The 20,314-nt window shown below is 46.2% G+C and overlaps 1 protein-coding gene across 1 annotated transcript in view; it reads left to right on the forward strand.

Moving 5' to 3' along the window:
* Nucleotides 1–20,314, forward strand: part of DNER (delta/notch like EGF repeat containing) — a 464,487-nt gene that overhangs the window by 241,719 nt on the left and 202,454 nt on the right. The window contains 2 exon segments of the mRNA XM_075340935.1: nt 11,678–11,772; nt 17,387–17,553. Of these exon segments, the coding sequence (XP_075197050.1) occupies nt 11,678–11,772; nt 17,387–17,553 (262 nt within the window).

A 20,314-nucleotide genomic window follows, 5' to 3' on the forward strand; every position in this document is an offset into this window, starting at 1 on the left:
TGCTTTCCAGGAACTAGCAACAAGATGGCCACAGGGTCCTGGCGTCCCTGCTTTTGTAGCCACCTCACATGCACTCAGTCGCCATTTCGTCCCCCTTAGCCTCTTTCCGGCCCCTCCTCTATCGGGGCGGGGTTTTGGCCTTCGCGCCTCTGCTACTCGAGAAGACGCTCGAGCGGGAACTCTTCGCGCCAAAGATGGCGGCTTCTGAAATTTTCCGGCCGGACACCTCCGGCTGTCACAAGGCGCACCTCTACCCAACGGCAGAGCGGTAAGATCCTGTTCGTGACGCCAAGTTGTCGCGGGCGGAGGAGGGGACGCTGCGCTCTCCCACTGCTCGGGTCCGGCCGCCGCTGCTGCTGCGGCCTGCTGCTGCTCGGTGGCTCGAGCGATGGGCCGGATCCCGGGGACTCGAGTGGCGCTCCTCGCCCGTGAGTGAAAGGGGTTTTTTTTTTTTGGGATAGTTTATTGTCCGTGACGCCACCCACGGTTGTGGTGATTGTATAGACACCACCGCTGCTCTGTATGGGGATCCAGGGAGTGGTGGTATGGAGCAGCCAGATGTTGGATTGCCCCTCCGTGGGTAGGGGGTTTTGGTAGTCCCGGGGCCCGATGATGGAGAGGTCAGGATGGTGGACAGGCGAGTTATGGGGCCTGTGGAGGTGCAGGGACGCAGGGGCAGCGCTGTGCCGCACGGCACGGAGGTACTCACTCAGCCAAGGATGACGACACAGTTCACGGTAAACAAACGGCTGGTTGGACGGGTCCCTCGGATGGCTACGGTGCTGAAGTTCCCTGCAGTTAGCGGTGACGGTCACTTCCCTGCACCTAAGTACGGTTCTTTGGTAGCGATAGATTCCCACCGGTAACCCGCTCCCCAGCTTGGATATGAGCCGGAGGAGCCCCTCTCTTGCCCGCAGGCGCTGGCCCTGGGAAACTGGTGCCTTGGCGGTGGCGGTGTCTCCCCTTCACGGTCGGACTGTTGCCTTCAATCGGGACTTTGCTGCTGGGAGACCCGGAGGTCCCCTTCACTGACGGATTTGGCAAATTATGGCGACTCCTAGCCTTGCCGGGATCCGAAAGGCCCCTGCCACTGGTGCTGGCTTCTCTTTGTATACCGCTCCGGTACCGCCGGGCCACCACCCGTCCACGGTCCTTTCGGCAACCACCAAGTAGCCTCTCCTACAGACGGTCACCGCCGTCTGCCAACCTTGCTGTCTCAGTCCGGGGCACACACCCGCTCCAACTTCAGGCTTTTCAACTGTCACTTTCTCTGTCACTACTCTCACTGTCTTCCTTCTCCTTACTGTTTACTCCTTCAACTCTAAACTCTATCCCTCTACTCCACTCCTCACTCAAGCCCTGCCTGAGCTAAACTGCCTGGTTTTCCCGCCTCCAGGGCTGTGAACTCCTCGGTGGGCGGAGCCAACCGCCTGGCCCACCCCCTGGTGTGGACATCAGCCCCTGGAGGAAGGCAACAAGGATTTGTGTTCTGACCTTGGTGTTCCTGCAGGGAATGTGGGGTGCGTGTGGTGTTATGACCTGTGACCCTTGGCTTGCCCAGGGCGTCACAGATCATCAAGGTTTATGTTCCCTATTTAATGGATTGCTAATGGGTATGATTGACCACCATATGTGATCTCCTGTTTCTGGAAGTGATGGTTACACTTGCGCACTACCATTTCCCTAAACCCAAAGAAGATAATGTAGTGGAGGTTACACATGCACAGTACCGCTTAATTCACAAGGGACTTCAGAACAGTCCTTTTTGGGACTGAAGGGGTTCCCACCATAACAATTTAGTTGTCTTTTGCATTCTGTAGATAGGTGATAAATGTTATTCATGTAATAACCTCTGTAATATCTACTTCAGCCAAACCAAGTGTTGAGTGGAACAGAGATGTCAAATAGTAGTCAAGAAGATATCAGGACAGATAAAGAGGACCTGTTACCTCTTAAGGCCACGTCACACTAAGCAACATCGCTAGCAACATCGCTGCTAATGAACAACTTTTGTGACGTAACAGCGATGTTGCTAGTGATGTTGCTGTGTGTGACATCCAGCAACAACCTGGCCCCTGCTGTGAGGTCGTTGGTTGTTGCTGAATGTCCTGGGCCATTTTTTAGTTGTTGCTCCCCCGCTGTGAAGCACAGATCGCTGTGTGTGACAGCGACAGAGCAACAACTAAATGTGCAGGCAGCAGGAGCCGGCTTCTGCAGAGGCTGGTAACCACGGTAAACATCGGGTAACCAAGAAGCCCTTACCTTGGTTACCCGATATTTACCTTCGTTACCAGCGTCCCCGCTCTCATGCTGCCAGTGCCGGCTCCTGCTCTGTGCACATGTAGCCACAGTACACATCGGGTTAATTACCCGATGTGTAGTCTGGCTGTGTGCAGGGAGCAGGGAGCCAGCACTGACAGCTGAGAGCAAGGACGCTGGTAACGAAGGTAAATATCGGGTAACCAAGGTAAGGGCTTCTTGGTTACCCGATGTTTACCGTGGTTACCAGCCTCTGCAGAAGCCGGCTCCTGCTGCCTGCACATGTAGCAGAGTACACATCGGGTAATTAACCCGATGTGTACTGTGGCTAGGTGTGCAAGGAGCCAGCGCTAAGCGGTGTGCGCTGGTAGCCAAGGTAAATATCGGGTTTGTTACCCGATATTTACCTTAGTTACCAAGCGCAGCATCGCTTCCACGCGGCGCTGCTGGCTGGGGGCTGGTCACTGGTTGCTGGTGAGCTCACCAGCAACTTGTGTAGCGACGCTCCAGCGATCCCTGCCAGGTCAGGTTGCTGGTGGGATCGCTGGAGTGTCGCTAGTGTCTCACCAGCGACCTCCTAGCAACTTACCAGCGATCCCTATCAGGTTGGATCGTTGTTGGGATCGCTGGTAAGTTGTTTAGTGTGACTGGGCCTTTAGACATGTCTGTTTTAGTAAACACCTGCGTTGTCTTAGAATTGTGCTTTGTGCCTTCCTCTGTCCTCTGTTATTTCTCGTGGTGATGAATGAAGAAAGTAACATCTGGTAGTTACTGTTCCCCTTCTCCATAGGTTGTATTCCTTCTTATATAGTTTTACAGCACAAATTGGGCAATGTTAGATGGAATGAAGGGACTAGTGATGCCCAGATGTCTATTTCTTCATACTTTACCACTAGGAATAACAGAGGAACAGCACAATATATAGCTCTAAGAAATGATGTTACAAACATGTTAGTTCATGAGGAATACAAGCACCTTCTAAAGCAAAAGAGCTGTACACATGTATGGCCAGACCTAGGCACGAGCCAGCAGATCATCCCCTGGCCACTAAATAAATCAGCGGGGCTATATTTCATTTATGAACTTCAGCCTATCCAGACCTATGTGATTAAGCCTAATGATAGATCTTTGTTGGGACTAGTGTATAGAAAATATACCTTTCATGTGGAAGCTTCCTTCATCTGAAAGATGAAGAGAAGTAACTAGGACTTGGTAACAGACTTTAGATTCTAAGCCAGAGACTACAGATATACTGGATCTATTTCCAAGGTAATTTGCAATCTTTTCCTTTTGAACATTAGACGAATAGGGCCATATCCCATTGATAAGTCATTCACTGTTATGTGGTTCAGTCAGAAAACTGTCCTGTATCTTTAAGACATAAACAAAAAATGTCCCTATTGCCTGTTGCAACTAATCAGTGCACTACGTTTCTTATTAAACTGCATGATCATTTTTATAGTAGTTTTCTTGTAGTTACCCCTTTTACCTCCCTTTGATGAGATTGCAATGGGTTGCCATGACATCCAGAAGCCCAAAAATGGCCATAAGGTATGAAAGTATGACAGCCCTGGGCACTGGCAACCCATGCTACGACACTGGTTGGATCCACTGAGCTCTGTTACATATTGCGGTTGCATCATTTTTTTGGGCGACAGAATCATTTTGCAGAAATGTGATGGTTTTGCAAGTATTGTGCCCAAAAAAACCCCACAATTAAATCACAAGTGTGAACAGCATTTAAGAGGACCTGTCAGTCCTGACAAAAACTCGAAATGGGGCAGTCAATTAAATTATAAAGGGGGCTTTACACGCTGCGACATCGCTAGCGTTCGAACTCGCCCCCGTCATTTGTGCGTCACGGGCAAATCGCTGCCCATGGCGGACAAAATCGCTAGTACCCGTCACACATACTTACCTTCCTAGCAATGTCGCTGTGGGCGGCGAACAAGCTCTTTTCTAAGGGGGCGCTTCGTGCGGCTTCACAGCGACGTCACACAGCAGGCGTCCAATAGAAGCGGAGGGGCGGAGAGCAGCAGCATGAAAGTCACGCCCACCTCATTGCCGGAGGACGCAGGTACGGTGTTGTTCGTCGTTCCTGGAGTGTCACACGTAGCGATGTGTGTTGCCTCAGGAACGACGAACAACTTGCGTCCAGCACCAGCAAAGATATTTCGGAAATGGACGACGTGTCAACAATCAATGATTTGGTGAGTATTTTGCATCGTTAGCGGACTCTCGTACGTGTCACATGCAACGACGTCGCTAACGAGGCCGGATGTGCGTCACGAATTCCGTGACCCTAGCGGCATATCGTTAGCAATGTCGTTGCGTGTAAAGCGACCTTAAGACTTTTTTCAAATAAATGTAATTGTCACATTAGATGATTCCCTTCCTCTAGTACAGCAGCATAACTTTTACATTTTCATTAAACCACAGTGAGTGGAAAACCTGGGAAGATTTTATTTATCTTGGAGATGCCAATTGTAAGAATGTAGGTGATCCTATGCAACATCTGAAAAATAAACGGAGCTTTGTGCTCATATCTGGCCAGAATCATGATGGAGTCATCAATTCACTGTTTTATAGAGATTATAGTCCATAGAATATCATGGGAAAATCAATTAACCTTCTTTACGCAAACATTTGCCAAAAGTCAAGTACAAACATGGTGAACTAATCCATGTATCCCATTGGGCAGCAAATTATTTCTTCGATGTATCCAAATGGGCTGCAAATTATAGAATCACAAATCAGACCTAAATATACTTGCATACAATTACTATCAACAACCTTATAATAGTATGTCTCCATGTATTATGCTGCCAAGGTGAAGGAGGACATAGCTGCTTCTAAAGGGTTAATCTATAAGAGGAAAACATAGCTGCTTGCAATAATTAATCTGAATCTCATAGTACATTTACAGTGAGCCCGCAGCTACTACAATAATAATAAGAATTGAAAGGCTTAAGTACAGTGGAACCTTGGATTAAGAGTAAAGGGGGCTTTACACGCTGCGACATCGCTAATGCGGAGTCGTTGGGGTCACAGAATTTGTGACGCACATCCGGCCGCATTAGCGATGTTGCTGCGTGTGACACCGATGAGCGATTTTGCATCGTTGCAAAAACGTGCAAAATCGCTCATCGGTGACATGGGGGTCCATTCTCGATTATCGTTACTGCAGCAGTAACGATGTAGTTCGTCGCTCCTGCGGCAGCACACATCGCTATGTGTGACGCCGCAGGAACGAGGAACCTCTCCTTACCTGCCTCCCGGCCGCTATGCGGAAGGAAGGAGGTGGGCGGGATGTTCCGGCCACTCATCTCCGCCCCTCCGCTTCTATTGGCGGCCGCTCAGTGACGTCGCTGTGACGCCGCACGGACCGCCCCCTTAGAAAGGAGGCGGTTCGCCGGTCACAGCGACGTCGCCGGGCAGGTAAGTATGTGTGACGGGTCTGCGCGATGTTGTGCGGCACGGGCAGCGATTTGCCCGTGTCACACAACAGATGGGGGCGGGTACCCACGCTAGCGATATCGGGACCGATATCGCAGCGTGTAAAGTAGCCTTAACTTGGTTTGAGAGCGTTTTGCAAGACAAGCAAAGCTTTTTAAAAATGTGCAACTTGGTTTAAGAGCAATGATTTGCAATAAGAGCAAATACTCACCATACACACTTCCGGTTCTGTCCTATCACCACGCTCTGACCCGCTCCGGAGGTAACTTTCTGTACATATTTACTGTAAACTGTATACCACTGTACAGTACAGTATATAGCATGTCTATCAATTTGCATTTGTGGATACAGTATTGTACTTTCTTTCTGCTAACCTGTACAGTGTATTGCTTGTACTGTAATCTGCCTGTGCAGTATTCCTACCCCACATTTGGCTTAGTTCTGCCCTTATTTTGGGGAGAATAGAATTGTGGTCTGTTTTTTTGTGTATTGTACTAGAATAAAGGTTGTTACATTTATACATCATTTTTTTCTCTCTATAGTGCACTGTACCTCCTGCACTCAAACAATTCTATTGTAAGCTAACGTGCAGTTTACTTTGTTTTATATGCTTTTTACTGTACTGTATTTTGTATTAGTGTACTGTGATAATTTTATATGAATACAGTACATTATTTTGTATTACTGTATTAAATTTGTATAAATGCAGTAAATAGTTTTAGGTTGTGGAACGAATTGTCTGCGTTTCCATTATTTCCTATGAGAAAATTCGCTTTTATATAAGAGTAACTTGGTTTAAGAGCACACTCCCGGATCCAATTATGCTCATAATCCAAGATTTCACTGTATATTGCTACTTTTTGTAGCCTCCTTTTCTTGATGCTTTTTAATACTCAATAATCCACACTTGATGTACTTACAAGTGCATCTCAATATATAAGAATATCATCAAAAAGTTAATTTATTTCAGTAATTCAATACAAAAAGGAAATGCATATATTAAATAGAGTCATTATGACTCGCCCACCCCAGGGCTGTGGGACACCCGGTGCCGGGCCGGACTAGTCCGGAGGTAGTCAGTGGTGGCTGGGCCCGGCTCCGTGGCCCTGGTGGGTGTCAGTAAAATATGTGGCTTGAATTAAAGTTTGTGTTCGTGACGCCACCTGTGGTATGCGGCTAATAAGCCGCCGCTGCTGTATGAGGCCTCCGGGGGATGATATGGCAGCAATGGTGGTACTACTCCCCACAGGTGGAGCAGTGCCCCGGGGCACAGTTGGTGCTTATGAGTGTCTATGCAGATGAAATAACAGAGGCAACTCCAAGGGTGCAGTTTCAAGTTCTTTACTCACAGTTCTTGTCAAGGCCGGCAGGAACCCTTGGACTGATGGGACCACTGTCAGGGACCTCCGCCGTTTCTGGGTGATTCTTGGAGCAAAACCCGGTACCCTTCTCTTAAGTGTCGCTGTCTTCAGCTGTCTCCTTAAACCTTGCCTTTGTAGGATAAACCTGGCTCGGCCTCCACAACAGCTTCCAGGCTGGGGGGTCACCTGTCGGCTGATTACCCCTTTTCTAGAAGTTCTGCTGTGGGCTGTGGCCCGGGGAGTTTACAACATTCCCTGGGCCTCGGTTTTTACTGTTTGGAGATGATTTTGCACTCCTCCGGTTTCTAGGGACTGTCCCCTGCAGCAGCTTGATCCCTCTACCGATGTTCCTGTGGAACAGGCCACCGCAGCTCTACAGCTACCCGTGGCCCTGGGATCCCTTCTGTTCTCTGCTTGGTGTCACCTGGACCCTCTGAGTCCCAGGATCTTCACCAGGAAGCGTCTCTTTCCTCTTCTCAGCTCCTGACTGACTTGGAGCTCTCTTCCTTTCTCTCCTCCTTGCCTGCCTCCTGCAGACCTCTTCCTCCTTCCGCACTCTCTCTCAGACTTCTGTTGCTTTCTCTGTGCGGACACTCTGAGCTCACAGAGCTCCTTTCTCTTTCACAGCTACATGCTGGCTCCTCACTCTCTCACTCTCTGAGGTAAACTGAAACTAACTTGACCTTCCTTTCTCTGTCTGCTCTCTGGTGGCTCCTCCCACCTCCCCAGTTGCTAAGCTACCACCCTATGGGAGCAGGGATGGGTCTTACGGCCCCTCTCAGCATGCAGCATGGGAGGGTTGCCTGCCACTTTCCCTGGTCCCAGTGTGTTCCTAGCAATGGGTGTAGTGTGGATTTACCAGGGGACCGGCGTTCACTCTCTTCCTCTCCCAGAATGGGGCATCACACCGCTGGATGGGGTGCAATGACCTGTGGCGACGGAAGCCTCAGGGGCGCCACAATTACACACAGAGTGATCTATTTCAAGTGTTTATTTCTGTTAATGTTGATGATTATGGCTTACAGCCAATGAAAACCCAAAAGTCATTATGTCAGAAAATTAGAATATTATATAAGACCAACTGAAAAAATTATTTTAAACTCAGAAATGTTGGCGTCTACTGAAAAGTCTGTACAGCAAATGCCTCAATACTTGGTCGGGGCTCCTAATGCTTGTATTACTGCAGCAATGCGGCATGGCATGGATCAACCTGTGGCACTGCTGAGGTGTTATGGAAACCCAGGTTGCTTTGATAGCCGCCTTCAGCTCGTCTGAATTGTTGGGTCTGGTGTCTCTCATCTTCCTCTTGACATTACCCTATAGATTCTCTATGGGGTTTAGGTCAGGTGAGTTTGCTGGCCAATCAAACACAGTGATACTGTGATTATTACACCAGGTATTGATAATTTTGACAGTGTGGACAGGGGCCAAGTCCTGCTGTAAAATGAAATTTCCATCTCCAAAAAGCTTGTCAGCAGATGGAAGCATGAAGTGCTCTAAAATTTCCTGGTAGACGGCGGCGCTGACTTTGGTCTTTATAAAACACAGTGGACCTACACCAGCAGATGACATGCTTTAAACATGCCTCGATCACACCCATCATCAAAGAGCCCTCCCTTGACCCTTCCTCTGTGTCAAACTATCGCCCCATATCATTTCTTCCTTATGCCTCAAAACTACTGGAACAGCATGTCCATCTTGAACTGTCCTCATACCTCTCTTCCTGCTCCCTCTTTAACCGGTTACAATCTGGCTTCCGACCCCATCATTCACTGAAACTGCCCTAACCAAAGTCACTAACGACCTACTGACCGCAAAATCGAAGCGACACTACTCTGTCCTCTTCCTCCTAGACCTGTCCTCTGCCTTTGACACAGTAGACCACTCCATTCTACTGCAAATTCTCTCATCTCTGGGCATCAAAGACTTGGCGCTATCTTGGAACTCCTCATACTTAACCAACCAAACTTTCAGCGTCTCCCACTCTCACACCACTTCCTCATCTCGCCCTCTATCTGTCGGTATCCCCCAAGGTTCAGTTCTTGGACCCCTGCTGTTCTCCATTTACACCTTCGACCTGGGACAGCTTATAGAGTCCCACGGCTTTCAGTATAGCGGGCTTTACGCGCTGTAACGCTAGCCGATGCTAGCGATGGCGAACGTGATAGCACCCACCCCTGTCGTTATGCCGATATGTGGAGATCGCTGCTGTAAGGAACATTATCGCTACAGCAGCGTCACACGTACTTACCTGCTCGGCGACGTCGCTGTGACCGACGAACCGCCTCCTTTCTAAGGGGGCGGTTCGCTCGGCATCACAGCGACGTCAGTAAGCGGCCGCCCAATCAAAGCGGAGGGGCGGAGATGAGCGGGACGAACATCACACCCACCTTCTTCCTTCCTTATTGCTGGCGTGTGGCAGGTAAGGAGAGGTTCCTCGTTCCTGCGGCGTCACACGTAGCGATGTGGGACGAGGATCAACTTCGCCCCAGCGACAGCACAGCAGTGATAATTGGGAGAGGTTTCCCATGTCAACGAGGAGCGATTTTGGACGTTTTTGCAACGATCCAAAATCGCTCCTAGGAGTCACACACAACGAGATCGCTACAGCGGCATCGTAGCGTGTAAAGCCACCCTTACATCTCTACGCTGATGATACGCAGATCTACCTCTCTGGACCTGACATCACCTCTATACTAACCAGAATCCCACAATATCTGTCTGCTAGTTCATCCTTTTTCTCTGCTCGATTCTTAAAATTGAACATGAACAAAAGAGAATTCATTGTCTTTCCTCCTCATCACTCAACTTCCCCACCTGACATATCCATCAATGTCAATGGCTGCTCACTTTCCCCAGTACCACGTGCTCGCTGCCTGGGAGTAATCCTAGACTCTGATCTCTCTTTCAAGCCACACATCCAAGCCCTCTTCACCTACTGCCACCTACAACTCAAAAATATTTCCTGAATCCGTACATTCCTTTCCCAAGAAGCTGCAAAACCCCTAGTACATGCCCTTATTATCTCCCGCCTGGATTATTGCAACCTTCTGCTCTGTGGCCTCCCTTCTAACAGTCTCGCACCCCTACAATCTATTCTAAACTATGCTGTCCAGCTAATCCACCTGTCCCCCCGCTACTCCCTGACCTCTTCTCTCTGCCAATCCCTTCATTGGCTTCCCATTGCCCAACGACTCCAGTTGAAAACCCTAACCATGACCTACAAAGCCATCCACAACCTGTCTCCTACCTACATCTCTGACCTAGTCTCCCGGTACTTACCTGCACGTAACCTTCGATCCTCACAAGATCTCCTCCTCTGCTCCCCTCTCATCTCCTCTTCCCACCATCGCATCCAAGATTTCTCCCATGCCTCCCCCATACTCTGGAATGCTCTGCCTCAACACATCAGACTTTCGCCTACCTTGACAAGCTTTAAAAGGAACCTGAAGACCCACCTCTTCCGACAAGCCTACAACCTGCTATAACCCTCAGTCTGCTACAGTGCCACACAATCAGCTCTACCCTAACCTACTGTATCCTCACCTATCCCTTGTAGACTGTGAGCCCTAGCAGGCACGGACCTCTATCCTCCTGTACCAGTCTGTGCCTTGTATTGTTTATGATTATTGTACTTGTCCCTATTATGTATAGACCTTTCACATGTAAAACGCCATGGAATTGATGGCGCTATAATAATAAATAATAATAATAGTAATAATGAAATTCCCAAAGCATCACTGATTGTGGAAACTTCACACTAGACCTCAAGCAGCTTGGATTGTGGCCTCTCCACTCTTCCTCCAGACTCTGGTACCTTGGTTTCCAAATGAAATGCAAAATTTACTTTCATCTGAAAACAACACCTTGAACCACTGAGCAACAGTCCAGATCTTTTTCTCCTTGGCCCAGGTAATTGGCTTCTGGCGTTGTCTATTGATGGCTTCACACAAAGAATGCGACACTTGTAGCCCATGTCCTGGATACGTTTGTAAGTGGTGCCTCTTGAAGCACTGACTCCAGCAGCATCCACTCCTTGTGAATCTCCCCCAAATTTTTAAATGGCCTTTTCTTAATAATCCTATCAAGGCTGCGGTTATCCCGGTTGCTGGTACACCTTTTTCTGCCACACTTTTTCCTTCCACTCAACTTTCCATTAGTATGCTTGGATACAGCACTCTGTGAACAGCCTGATTCTTTAGCAATGACCTTTTGTGGCTTACCCTCCTTGTGGAGTGTGTCAATGACTGCCTCCTGGACATCTGTCAAGTCAGCAGTCTTCCCCATAATTGTGTAGCCTAATGAACTAGACTAAGGGACCATTTTAAACTCTTAGGAAGCTTTTGCAGGTGTTTTGTGGTAATTATTCTAATTTTCTGAGATAATGACTTTTGGGTTTTCATTGGCAGTAAGCTATAATCATCAACATTAACAGAAATAAACATTTGAAATAGATCCCTCTGTGTGTAATGACTCTATACAATATAAGTGTTTCCTTTTTGTATTGAATTACTGAAATAAATTAACTTTTTGATGATATTCTAATTTATTGAACTGCACCTGTATATTCTAAATTTTTCATAATTTTCTTTTACTTGCAGGTCTTTCCAGATGTTGCTTGTGGAAATGCGAGCTCTAACACCTCCTCAGGAGGACGGCTGGTGACTTTTGAAGTTCCAGAGAACACAACTGTAAAGTAAGATATTTGCTATGTATCACATGCTTGGGTTGTGTTTTGTGCAGTACTCCCCTATTCCCAGTAAGTCCGAATTCAGATGTCCATTAAACATGGACCTTGTATGGATCATAATCATTGTCAGACAGGGGTACCAAGGTCCCACCACTAACACTGACTTTTACGTCCATTGTTCAACCTCTGTGCATTACACTCATTAACAAACTTGCCTATATTTCTGTATAATAATAATCTGGATAGTTTAATCAATGAATAATGAGATGCCGCCCTTGTCTGTACATTGTGAATCAAGTGTATTGTGACAACTATTTTTCCCATTTAATATTAAAAATAATCTTTATATAGCACCCACATATTCTGCAGCGCTTTACAATTCAGAGGTTCACATGTAAACAGTCATTAACAGTTATAGAAACTACAATAATTAAAGCAAAAATAATGACAACCATGCTCGCGAGAGCTTACAATCTACAATGAGGTGGGGATGACACAATGTACAGGTGCTTATTTATAAGGATGATCCAGCCATCTTGAAGAAATGGGGGATAGATAAAGGTTGCGTGAGCAGTCACCAGCCAGTATTTGTAGTGCTTTTGGGTGCGGTGGAGTTTGATGGAGAATTATGTTCAGAGAAAGAGTGAATGGGCTGTATATGAAAGGACTTTGATTAGAGAATGTGATAGGCCATCCTAAAAAGTTGTGTTTTTAGAGGGCACCTAAAACTGTGTAAGATGTGGTTAATCCTAATTTTGTGGGGTAGAGCATTCCAGAGAATTGGTGCAGCTCGGGTGAAGTCTTGGAGCCGAAAGTGGGAGGTTTGGATAAGGGCAGATGTTACTCAAAAGTTGCTTGTGGAGCGTAGAAAATGGTTATGGTGAAGACAGAGATGAGGATGGAGATGTAGGGGGGTGCCGCACTGTAGAGAGCTTTGTGGGTCAGAACAAGCAATTTAACTTGGGTCCTATAATGTATAATGTATGGGCAGACAGTGCAATGACTGGATTCACCGGTTGTCCTATGGGCCAGTGCGAGAATTACCATGATATATAGACTGGCCATAGGTCTCCCAACTCAAACTCCACAGTCTCATACGCATATATGAGGTTGTTAAGTTCAGGTCAGGAGACGTGTGGTCAGTCCATACATCTTGGTCAATTCACAGACCTTTCATTTGTCCATGTCATAGTGCTGTATGTGAATATCTTACTCTCAACCCCCTTTTACTGCCAACTATCCCAATAATATGATTAAATATTGTCCAAAGTAAATGTCCTCCTATGCTGCAGGTGTTTATTACTTTGTTTCAATGAAACCTGTTAGCTTGGAAATGATGTATAATCTATGTCCAGCATGCTGAACACATTGATATACATATACAGTATATATATATATATATATATATATATATATATATATATATATATATAACTATAAGTGTGTCCACCCATATCCTGTCCACCGCCATTAATTTGAGAACGGCGACAGCTATAGGCATAGAAGTGATGTCTAGGTATAGTAAAGTAGCCATGTGCTACGCAATGAAACCACCTATAGCGCCACCTGGTTGAAAACAACGGAGTTAGCATTTTTATCTCGAAAACGCAACGAGATAGGGAAAAAAAGTGAATTTAAAAATTGTAGGGCATTATCAATTGGTGGAGGGGACGCATACACCTGCTGTTTGATGTGACCTCACAGAAAGAAGTCCAATGGGGTCAGGTCAGGTGCGTGTGGAGGCCACTCCACGCAGCCACCATACCAATGACTTGTAGGAAGGTCTCCATGACATATCGCTTCACGTCCGCAGCCTTGTGAGTTTTACACATTCTAATCATAGCATTTCTGTATGCAAGGTGTCAATTCGTATTGAATTGATGATGCCCTACAACTTTGTAATTCACTTTCTTTCTCCATCTCGTTCTGTTTTCGAGATAAAAATGCTAACTCTGTTGTTTTCCACCAGGTGGCGCTATAGGTGGTTTCATTGTGTAGCGCATGGCTACTTTACTATACCTAGACACCACTTCTATGCCTATAGCTACCGCAGTTCTCAAGTTAATGGTGGTGGACAGGATATGGGTGAACACACTGTATGTAAATATAAATATATATATATATATATATATATATGTGTTTGTAGGAAGAGATTCTGTTTACATTGTATTATATTAACATACATTTCTCAGCAGGTTCACTAAACAGAACTGTATACATTATTAGTAAATAGATCTCCTAGACCTAATGAGGCTGGCATACTTACTTTGAAAATTCTTGTCAAAATGACTGTAAAAAACCTTTTTTGAAGTTTCCTTGCCTAATATGAAAATGAACAACTATTTAATATCTTGGTTATACATGCCATGCTAACCTGGTCTTTCAAGTCTTTCAAAGTATATACATCAGCCTCACCAAGTCTAAGGTCCTGTGCGCACACTGCATTTTTCCCCGCTTTTTTTGCGTTTTTGCTGCAGAAAGTTCTTGAGAAAATGGTTGTAACCTTTCTGCAGACATTCCCCAGCAAAACCTATGGAAAAGAAAAATAGCTGTGCGCACACTGCGTTTTTTTTCTCAAGAACATTCTTTCTGCAGAATTTCTTGAGAAAAAGAATGAGCATGTCACTTCTTTTCTGCAGGTACCTGCAGTTTTTGCCATAGATAATGGTAAAAAACTGCAGGGACCAGCCTGCGAAAAAAAAAATCGCATCAAAAACGCACAAAGCCGCGGTAAAAAAGCATGCGGTTTTCGGTGCGTTATTGGTGTATTTTTTGACCCCAAGTGCAGTAATCTTTCAGACTCTCAAGAAATTTCTTGAGAAAAATCATTTTTCTAGTGCGAACAGAGCTTATAGACATATTTATTACTGTATGCATTTGGTGTGAAATTTAGAGACAGATCCTCTTTAATTGAAATCACTGCTCATTCTGGGTTTAGTGGGTGGTCCTTATCTGTGATAGGCTACATGCGCACGCTGCTTCTTTTTCGTGTTCACAAACTGCAGCCAAAACTGCAGCCAAAACTGCAGCCAAAACTGCACCTTGTCAGAGAGAGCCTGGAAATGTCACAAAAAATGTAGGTGCTTTTTTGGTGCATTTTTGCTGCTTTTTTGGTGCGTTTTTGGCTGCAGTTTTGTCAACAATTGTTTCATGTATTTTTCAGTTCAAACAAGCCCATAAAGCTTGTTGAATTGAAAAAAAAAAAATTAGAAATAAATAAATAATTTAAAAAAAATGGCGTGCGGTCCCCCCCAATTTTAATACTAGCCAGATAAAGCCATACGGCTGAAGGCTGGTATTCTCAGGATGGGGAGCCCCACGTTATGGGGAGCCCCCCAGCCTAACAATATCAGTCAGCAGCCGCCCAGAATGGCCGCATCCATTAGATGTGGCTGTTCTGGGACTGTACCCGGCTCTTCCCGATATACCCTGGTGCGTTGGCAAATCGGGGTAATAAGGAGTTATTGGCAGCCCATAGCTGCCAATACGTCCTAGATTAATCATGTCAGGCGTCTATGAGACACCCTCCATGATTAATCTGTAAATTACAGTAAATAAACACACACACCAAAAAATCCTTTAATAGAAATAAAAAACACAAACACATTCCCTCATTACCAATTTATTAACCCCGACAAAGCCCTCCATGTCCGGCGGAATCCAGGATGCTCCAGCGTCGCATCCAGCTCTGCTGCATGCAGGTGACCGGAGAAGCAGCAGACACCGCCGCTCCGGTCACCTCCATGCAGCTAATGAAGACAGCCGCGCGATCAGCTGAGCTGTCACCGAGGTTACCCGCGGCCACCGCTGAATCCAGCGGTGGCCGCGAGTAACCTCAGTGACAGCTCAGCTGATCGCGCTACTGCGTGGAGCTGACGACAGGAGCGTGGAGGACGGGACTTTCAGCGGCGGCGGCGGTGGCAGCGAGAGGGGTCCATCATCTCCCCTGTGCGTGCACGCTGGGGACAGCGGTACTTCGGGGAACACGTGGAGGACGGGACTATCAGCGGCGGCGGCAGCGAGAGGGGGATGGACGTTGGCAGCTGAAAACACTGATTTTTCCCTCTCGCTGCCGCCGCTGCTGATAGTCCCGTCCTCCACATCATCTCCCCTGTGCGTGCAGGCTGGGGACAGTGGTACTTCGGGGAACACGTGGAGGACGGGACTATCAGCGGCGGCAGCAGCGAGAGGGAAAAATCAATGTTTTCAGCTGACAATGTCCATCCCGCTCTCTGCCGCCGCTGCTGATAGTCCCGTCCTCCACATCATCTCCCCTGGGGACAGCGGTACTTCGGGGAACACGTGGAGGACGGGACGCGACCACTTGCCTGACCTCACTTCCTGACAAATCACCTGCGTTTTTGGTACCAAAAACGCCGGTAAAAGGCAGGTAAAATGCACCACTTTTGATTAGCATGCATTTTTCCTGCGTTTTTGATGCCCTCATTGTTTTCAATGGGTGACAAATGTTGACAAAAACGCAGGAAGAATGAACATGCTGCATTTTTTTTGTCACAAACTTTTGACAAAAAAAACGCTGACAAATAAACTGCAGTGTGCGCATGACAAATCTGACTTCTCATAGACTTTGCTGGGAAGTCAAATGTCAGAAAGTTCAGCTGACAAAACTGCAGCCAAAAAAGCAGCAAAAAAGCAGGAAAAAAAGCAGCGTGCGCATGTAGCCATAGATATCTATTTATGCACACAAACAATGAAGGCACCAGGTTTTTTTCTACCACATCTGAGAGCAGCCTCATGTAGAGTCAGAGACCCTGATTCCAGCGATGTGTCACTTACTGAGCTGTTTGCTGTCACTTTGGTAAAATCAATGTTTTCTTTGCTTCAGATCTAGCAGTTATACAGAGCTCATGAATATGCTGGACAACCTCGCAGCATGGCAAGTAGTCATGTAATGATAATCTCCTGCTAATTAAACAGTGATTTTATAAAATCTACACTGCGCAGCCCAATAAGTGACACATCGCTGGAATCAGGGTCTCTTTTCCTTCATCATGCTGTTCTCAGACTAGGTGGCAAAAACATGGTGACAGAGTCCCTTTAAAACCTAAAATAAGCAGCAGTTTCAAGTAATAAAATCTTTTCGCATAAAGCCACACATCCATCTGTATAGCTGTAACATGCAGCTGGCAGGATTGATTCCCGGCTGAGGAGTTTCTATTGCTGTTTCTTTTCTTAAGCACACCATAGCAATTAAAGATATGCGTATTGTCTCCAAAAGAAATGTGATTGACAATTACTATATGGACCTAATGTGAGGTATCACTGCTCAGTGGTCTTGTTCCTTAAGATGTCCATGGTTATTCAAGCACTGCACTGCCTGCCCTCCGTCGCTCCCGCCCGCTGCTTCGTGTTCTTGCCTGCTCCCTGGAGAGGGCCACAGCTTCTACCCTTGGGGAAACAACCATTTTTACATTAGGATCTGCAAGTATTTTTTTTCCTATGGGAACTGTAATAAAAATATGTTGTGAGAAAAATAGGTCACTATCCTGCTTTAAATGTGACGAGGACTGTATTGAGGTTGTCACAAGTCTCTCTAACTCAGGTAATCTGACAATTAGATATGACAAGGAGAGACATTTTCTGTTCTTTGGATCCCTAGAATCTCTCAGGATGCCACTGCCTCCCTTATTCTCCTATGGAAAGTGACAGCCGAAGGCTTCAACCAGTGTTCCCTTATAGATGGCAGAAGCGTTACCCTTCTTCAGGCTCCTGGTGGCCTTGTGTTCCCTGAAGAAATGTTAGCACTTGGAAACAATTATTTCATTGGTAAGAATGAATGTTTTTAATTATATTGTATATTATATTACGGTATTAAGGTTCCAAGACTTAATATGATCATTATATTATAGAGAATTTTTAGTTAAAGGGAATCTGTTAGCAGGATTTCACACCCCAAACTATTTATAGGCTCATTTAGCTTTTTCAAAGACAAGTCCAGCAATATCTTTACATGGCCAGTCCGTTCCTTTGTTACTGAGAAATCAGTGTTTAAACTAATATGCAAATTATTTGAGACATGCAGGCGTATGGAAAATCACCATAACAGTCATTAGCAACAACTCATATTATCATGAGGACAAAGAGGAACGGAGTCTTTAAAATTCGCTATAGTAATGAGCCCATACAAGCAAAGTGATGTAAATATTATATATTTTATTATAAAGTGCTGTTGGGTACAAAAATACATGAATAAATAAGGACCAAGGGAACGGTGCTGAAGGGGAAAGAACCCCACGTGTCCCAGAGAGGAAAGAGGAAAGTTCCTCAGCAGGGATCTTTTTAGAAGGTTACTGAGGGGTGGCTGATACCAGAGAGTGAGGCCATAGCCCAAATGATAGGAACAAAATACAAAATGTACAAGTATTTTCCCTGATGCAAGTAGCACCACTCACCTCCTCAAATCTATGCAGATCACTGCACCACCGGGGTAGCCACGTGGGGACCAACGTCTCAACACGTGTTTCGCGTGTAGCTTCGTCGGGAGACGGATAAAAGAGTGTGCAGGAACTGACCTTAAGTAGGCACCCAGAATACATCACAGGCATCCACCCAGAGCGCGTCACGGGAAGCCCCGAGGCCCGGAAGTCCGCCCAGGAACAGCGTCCACAGTAGGGGCCGGACGGAAGAAAACTTCCTGTGACGTCAGTATTATTGTTCCGGCCCCACTGTTAAGGACGCTGCCGTGGCGACGTCCAGGTAACAGGCACGCCCCGTGACGCGTCTCCACATCCCGCCCCCCTCTCCCTCCGCCCATCAACCCCTCATCATACGCAGAGCCACCACTCACTACCGGAGTAGATCAGGATCTCTCAATACCGCCCATAAAGAGAGAGGAAAAGACAAGAACTCACCCCATAACCCCGTACGTGTGCCCGCCGTGATGGCATCAAAATAGTTCCTGCACACTCTTTTATCCGTCTCCCGACGAAGCTACACGTGAAACACGTGTTGAGACGTTGGTCCCCACGTGGCTACCCCGGTGGTGCAGTGATCTGCATAGATTTGAGGAGGTGAGTGGTGCTACTTGCATCAGGGAAAATACTTGTACATTTTGTATTTTGTTCCTATCATTTGGGCTATGGCCTCACTCTCTGGTATCAGCCACCCCTCAGTAACCTTCTAAAAAGATCCCTGCTGAGGAACTTTCCTCTTTCCTCTCTGGGACACGTGGGGTTCTTTCCCCTTCAGCACCGTTCCCTTGGTCCTTATTTATTCATGTATTTTTGTACCCAACAGCACTTTATAATAAAATATATAATATTTACATCACTTTGCTTGTATGGGCTCATTACTATAGCGAATTTTAAAGACTCCGTTCCTCTTTGTCCTCATAATATGCAAATTAGGCTGTAGATCTAAAGTCTGTCACTCCAGCTCTATTTCCTGCCCAGTGCTATCTTCTCTTGCTTGACTGAAAGCTTTTTTGCTTCAAGTCAAACAGTGTAGAACCTGTCAGTCAAGCAGAAGGAGCTGGTTTTGGGCATGTAAAAGAGCTGGAGTGACAGAGGCTTCACTTCAGCCTCATTTGCATATCAATTCAATCGCTGATTTCTCAGGAATGGAGGAACAAACTGGCCATGTAAACTTATCACTGGACTTGTCTTTGAAAGAGCTACATGCATATATGAATATTTGGCGGAGTGACATTCTGCTGAAAGATTCCCTTTAAGAGCCTTGTTCATAGTATTGCGTTTTAGTTGCTGCTGTTATACCTGCCGGATAGAGCCCTGAGTTATGATTACTGAGAGATCACATTTAAGAGGGCTCTTTTAAACAAAAACCTATAGGCACACCATGGTCTTCTGAATTTTTGAGCAGATCTTGCCCCTTTTTACTTTTTGTCATGGCCTATTTCTACTAAATCTATCACACTATACTCCAGTGCTCTTTTAACTAGGAGCCAGCATGTGAAATACTGGTGTTAAAGTGTACCTTTCATTTCAGATAGCTTTTGAGAATAAACTTTCATTTGTGTACACGAGGAATGACACTATTTCTGGCCATTAAAGGGGTTTTCCCACTGACAAAGTTAATTTTAAGACTGATTTTAATCAATAGATCTTGAAATACTAATAATTTCCACAATTGGATGTGTTTAAAATAAATGTTCCTGTGCTGAGATAATCTTATATATGTGCCCCTGCTATGTACTGTGTAATGGCTGTGTCTGACCATACAGGGGTAGCACCCCTGATGACATCAGGAGCTACAAGGTACTGCATCCTGTCAAAGATGCAGGGCCTACCTCCAGGAACCCAGAAGACCAGTGCCAGTAACACCAAAACACATTATAATCCCTGTTTTTCCATTCCCCAAGGACTGGTGACAGACTAGGGTTGGACCCAATGGATGACCACCTAGGGGTGGAGGCGATCCAGTCCACTAGACAACAACCAGGGAGGAGAGGTCAGACAGTCAGTAAGTGTAAGTGAGAGGAGACGGACGTAACCATACTGACGGAAGAGTGTAGCGGTGACCTGTGGGCACCGACGGGGTACAGAACCCTAGGTCAGGCAAACACTCCAGG

This window comes from Anomaloglossus baeobatrachus, chromosome 3 (assembly GCF_048569485.1).
Source record: "Anomaloglossus baeobatrachus isolate aAnoBae1 chromosome 3, aAnoBae1.hap1, whole genome shotgun sequence".
Taxonomy (NCBI): Eukaryota; Metazoa; Chordata; class Amphibia; order Anura; family Aromobatidae; genus Anomaloglossus; species Anomaloglossus baeobatrachus.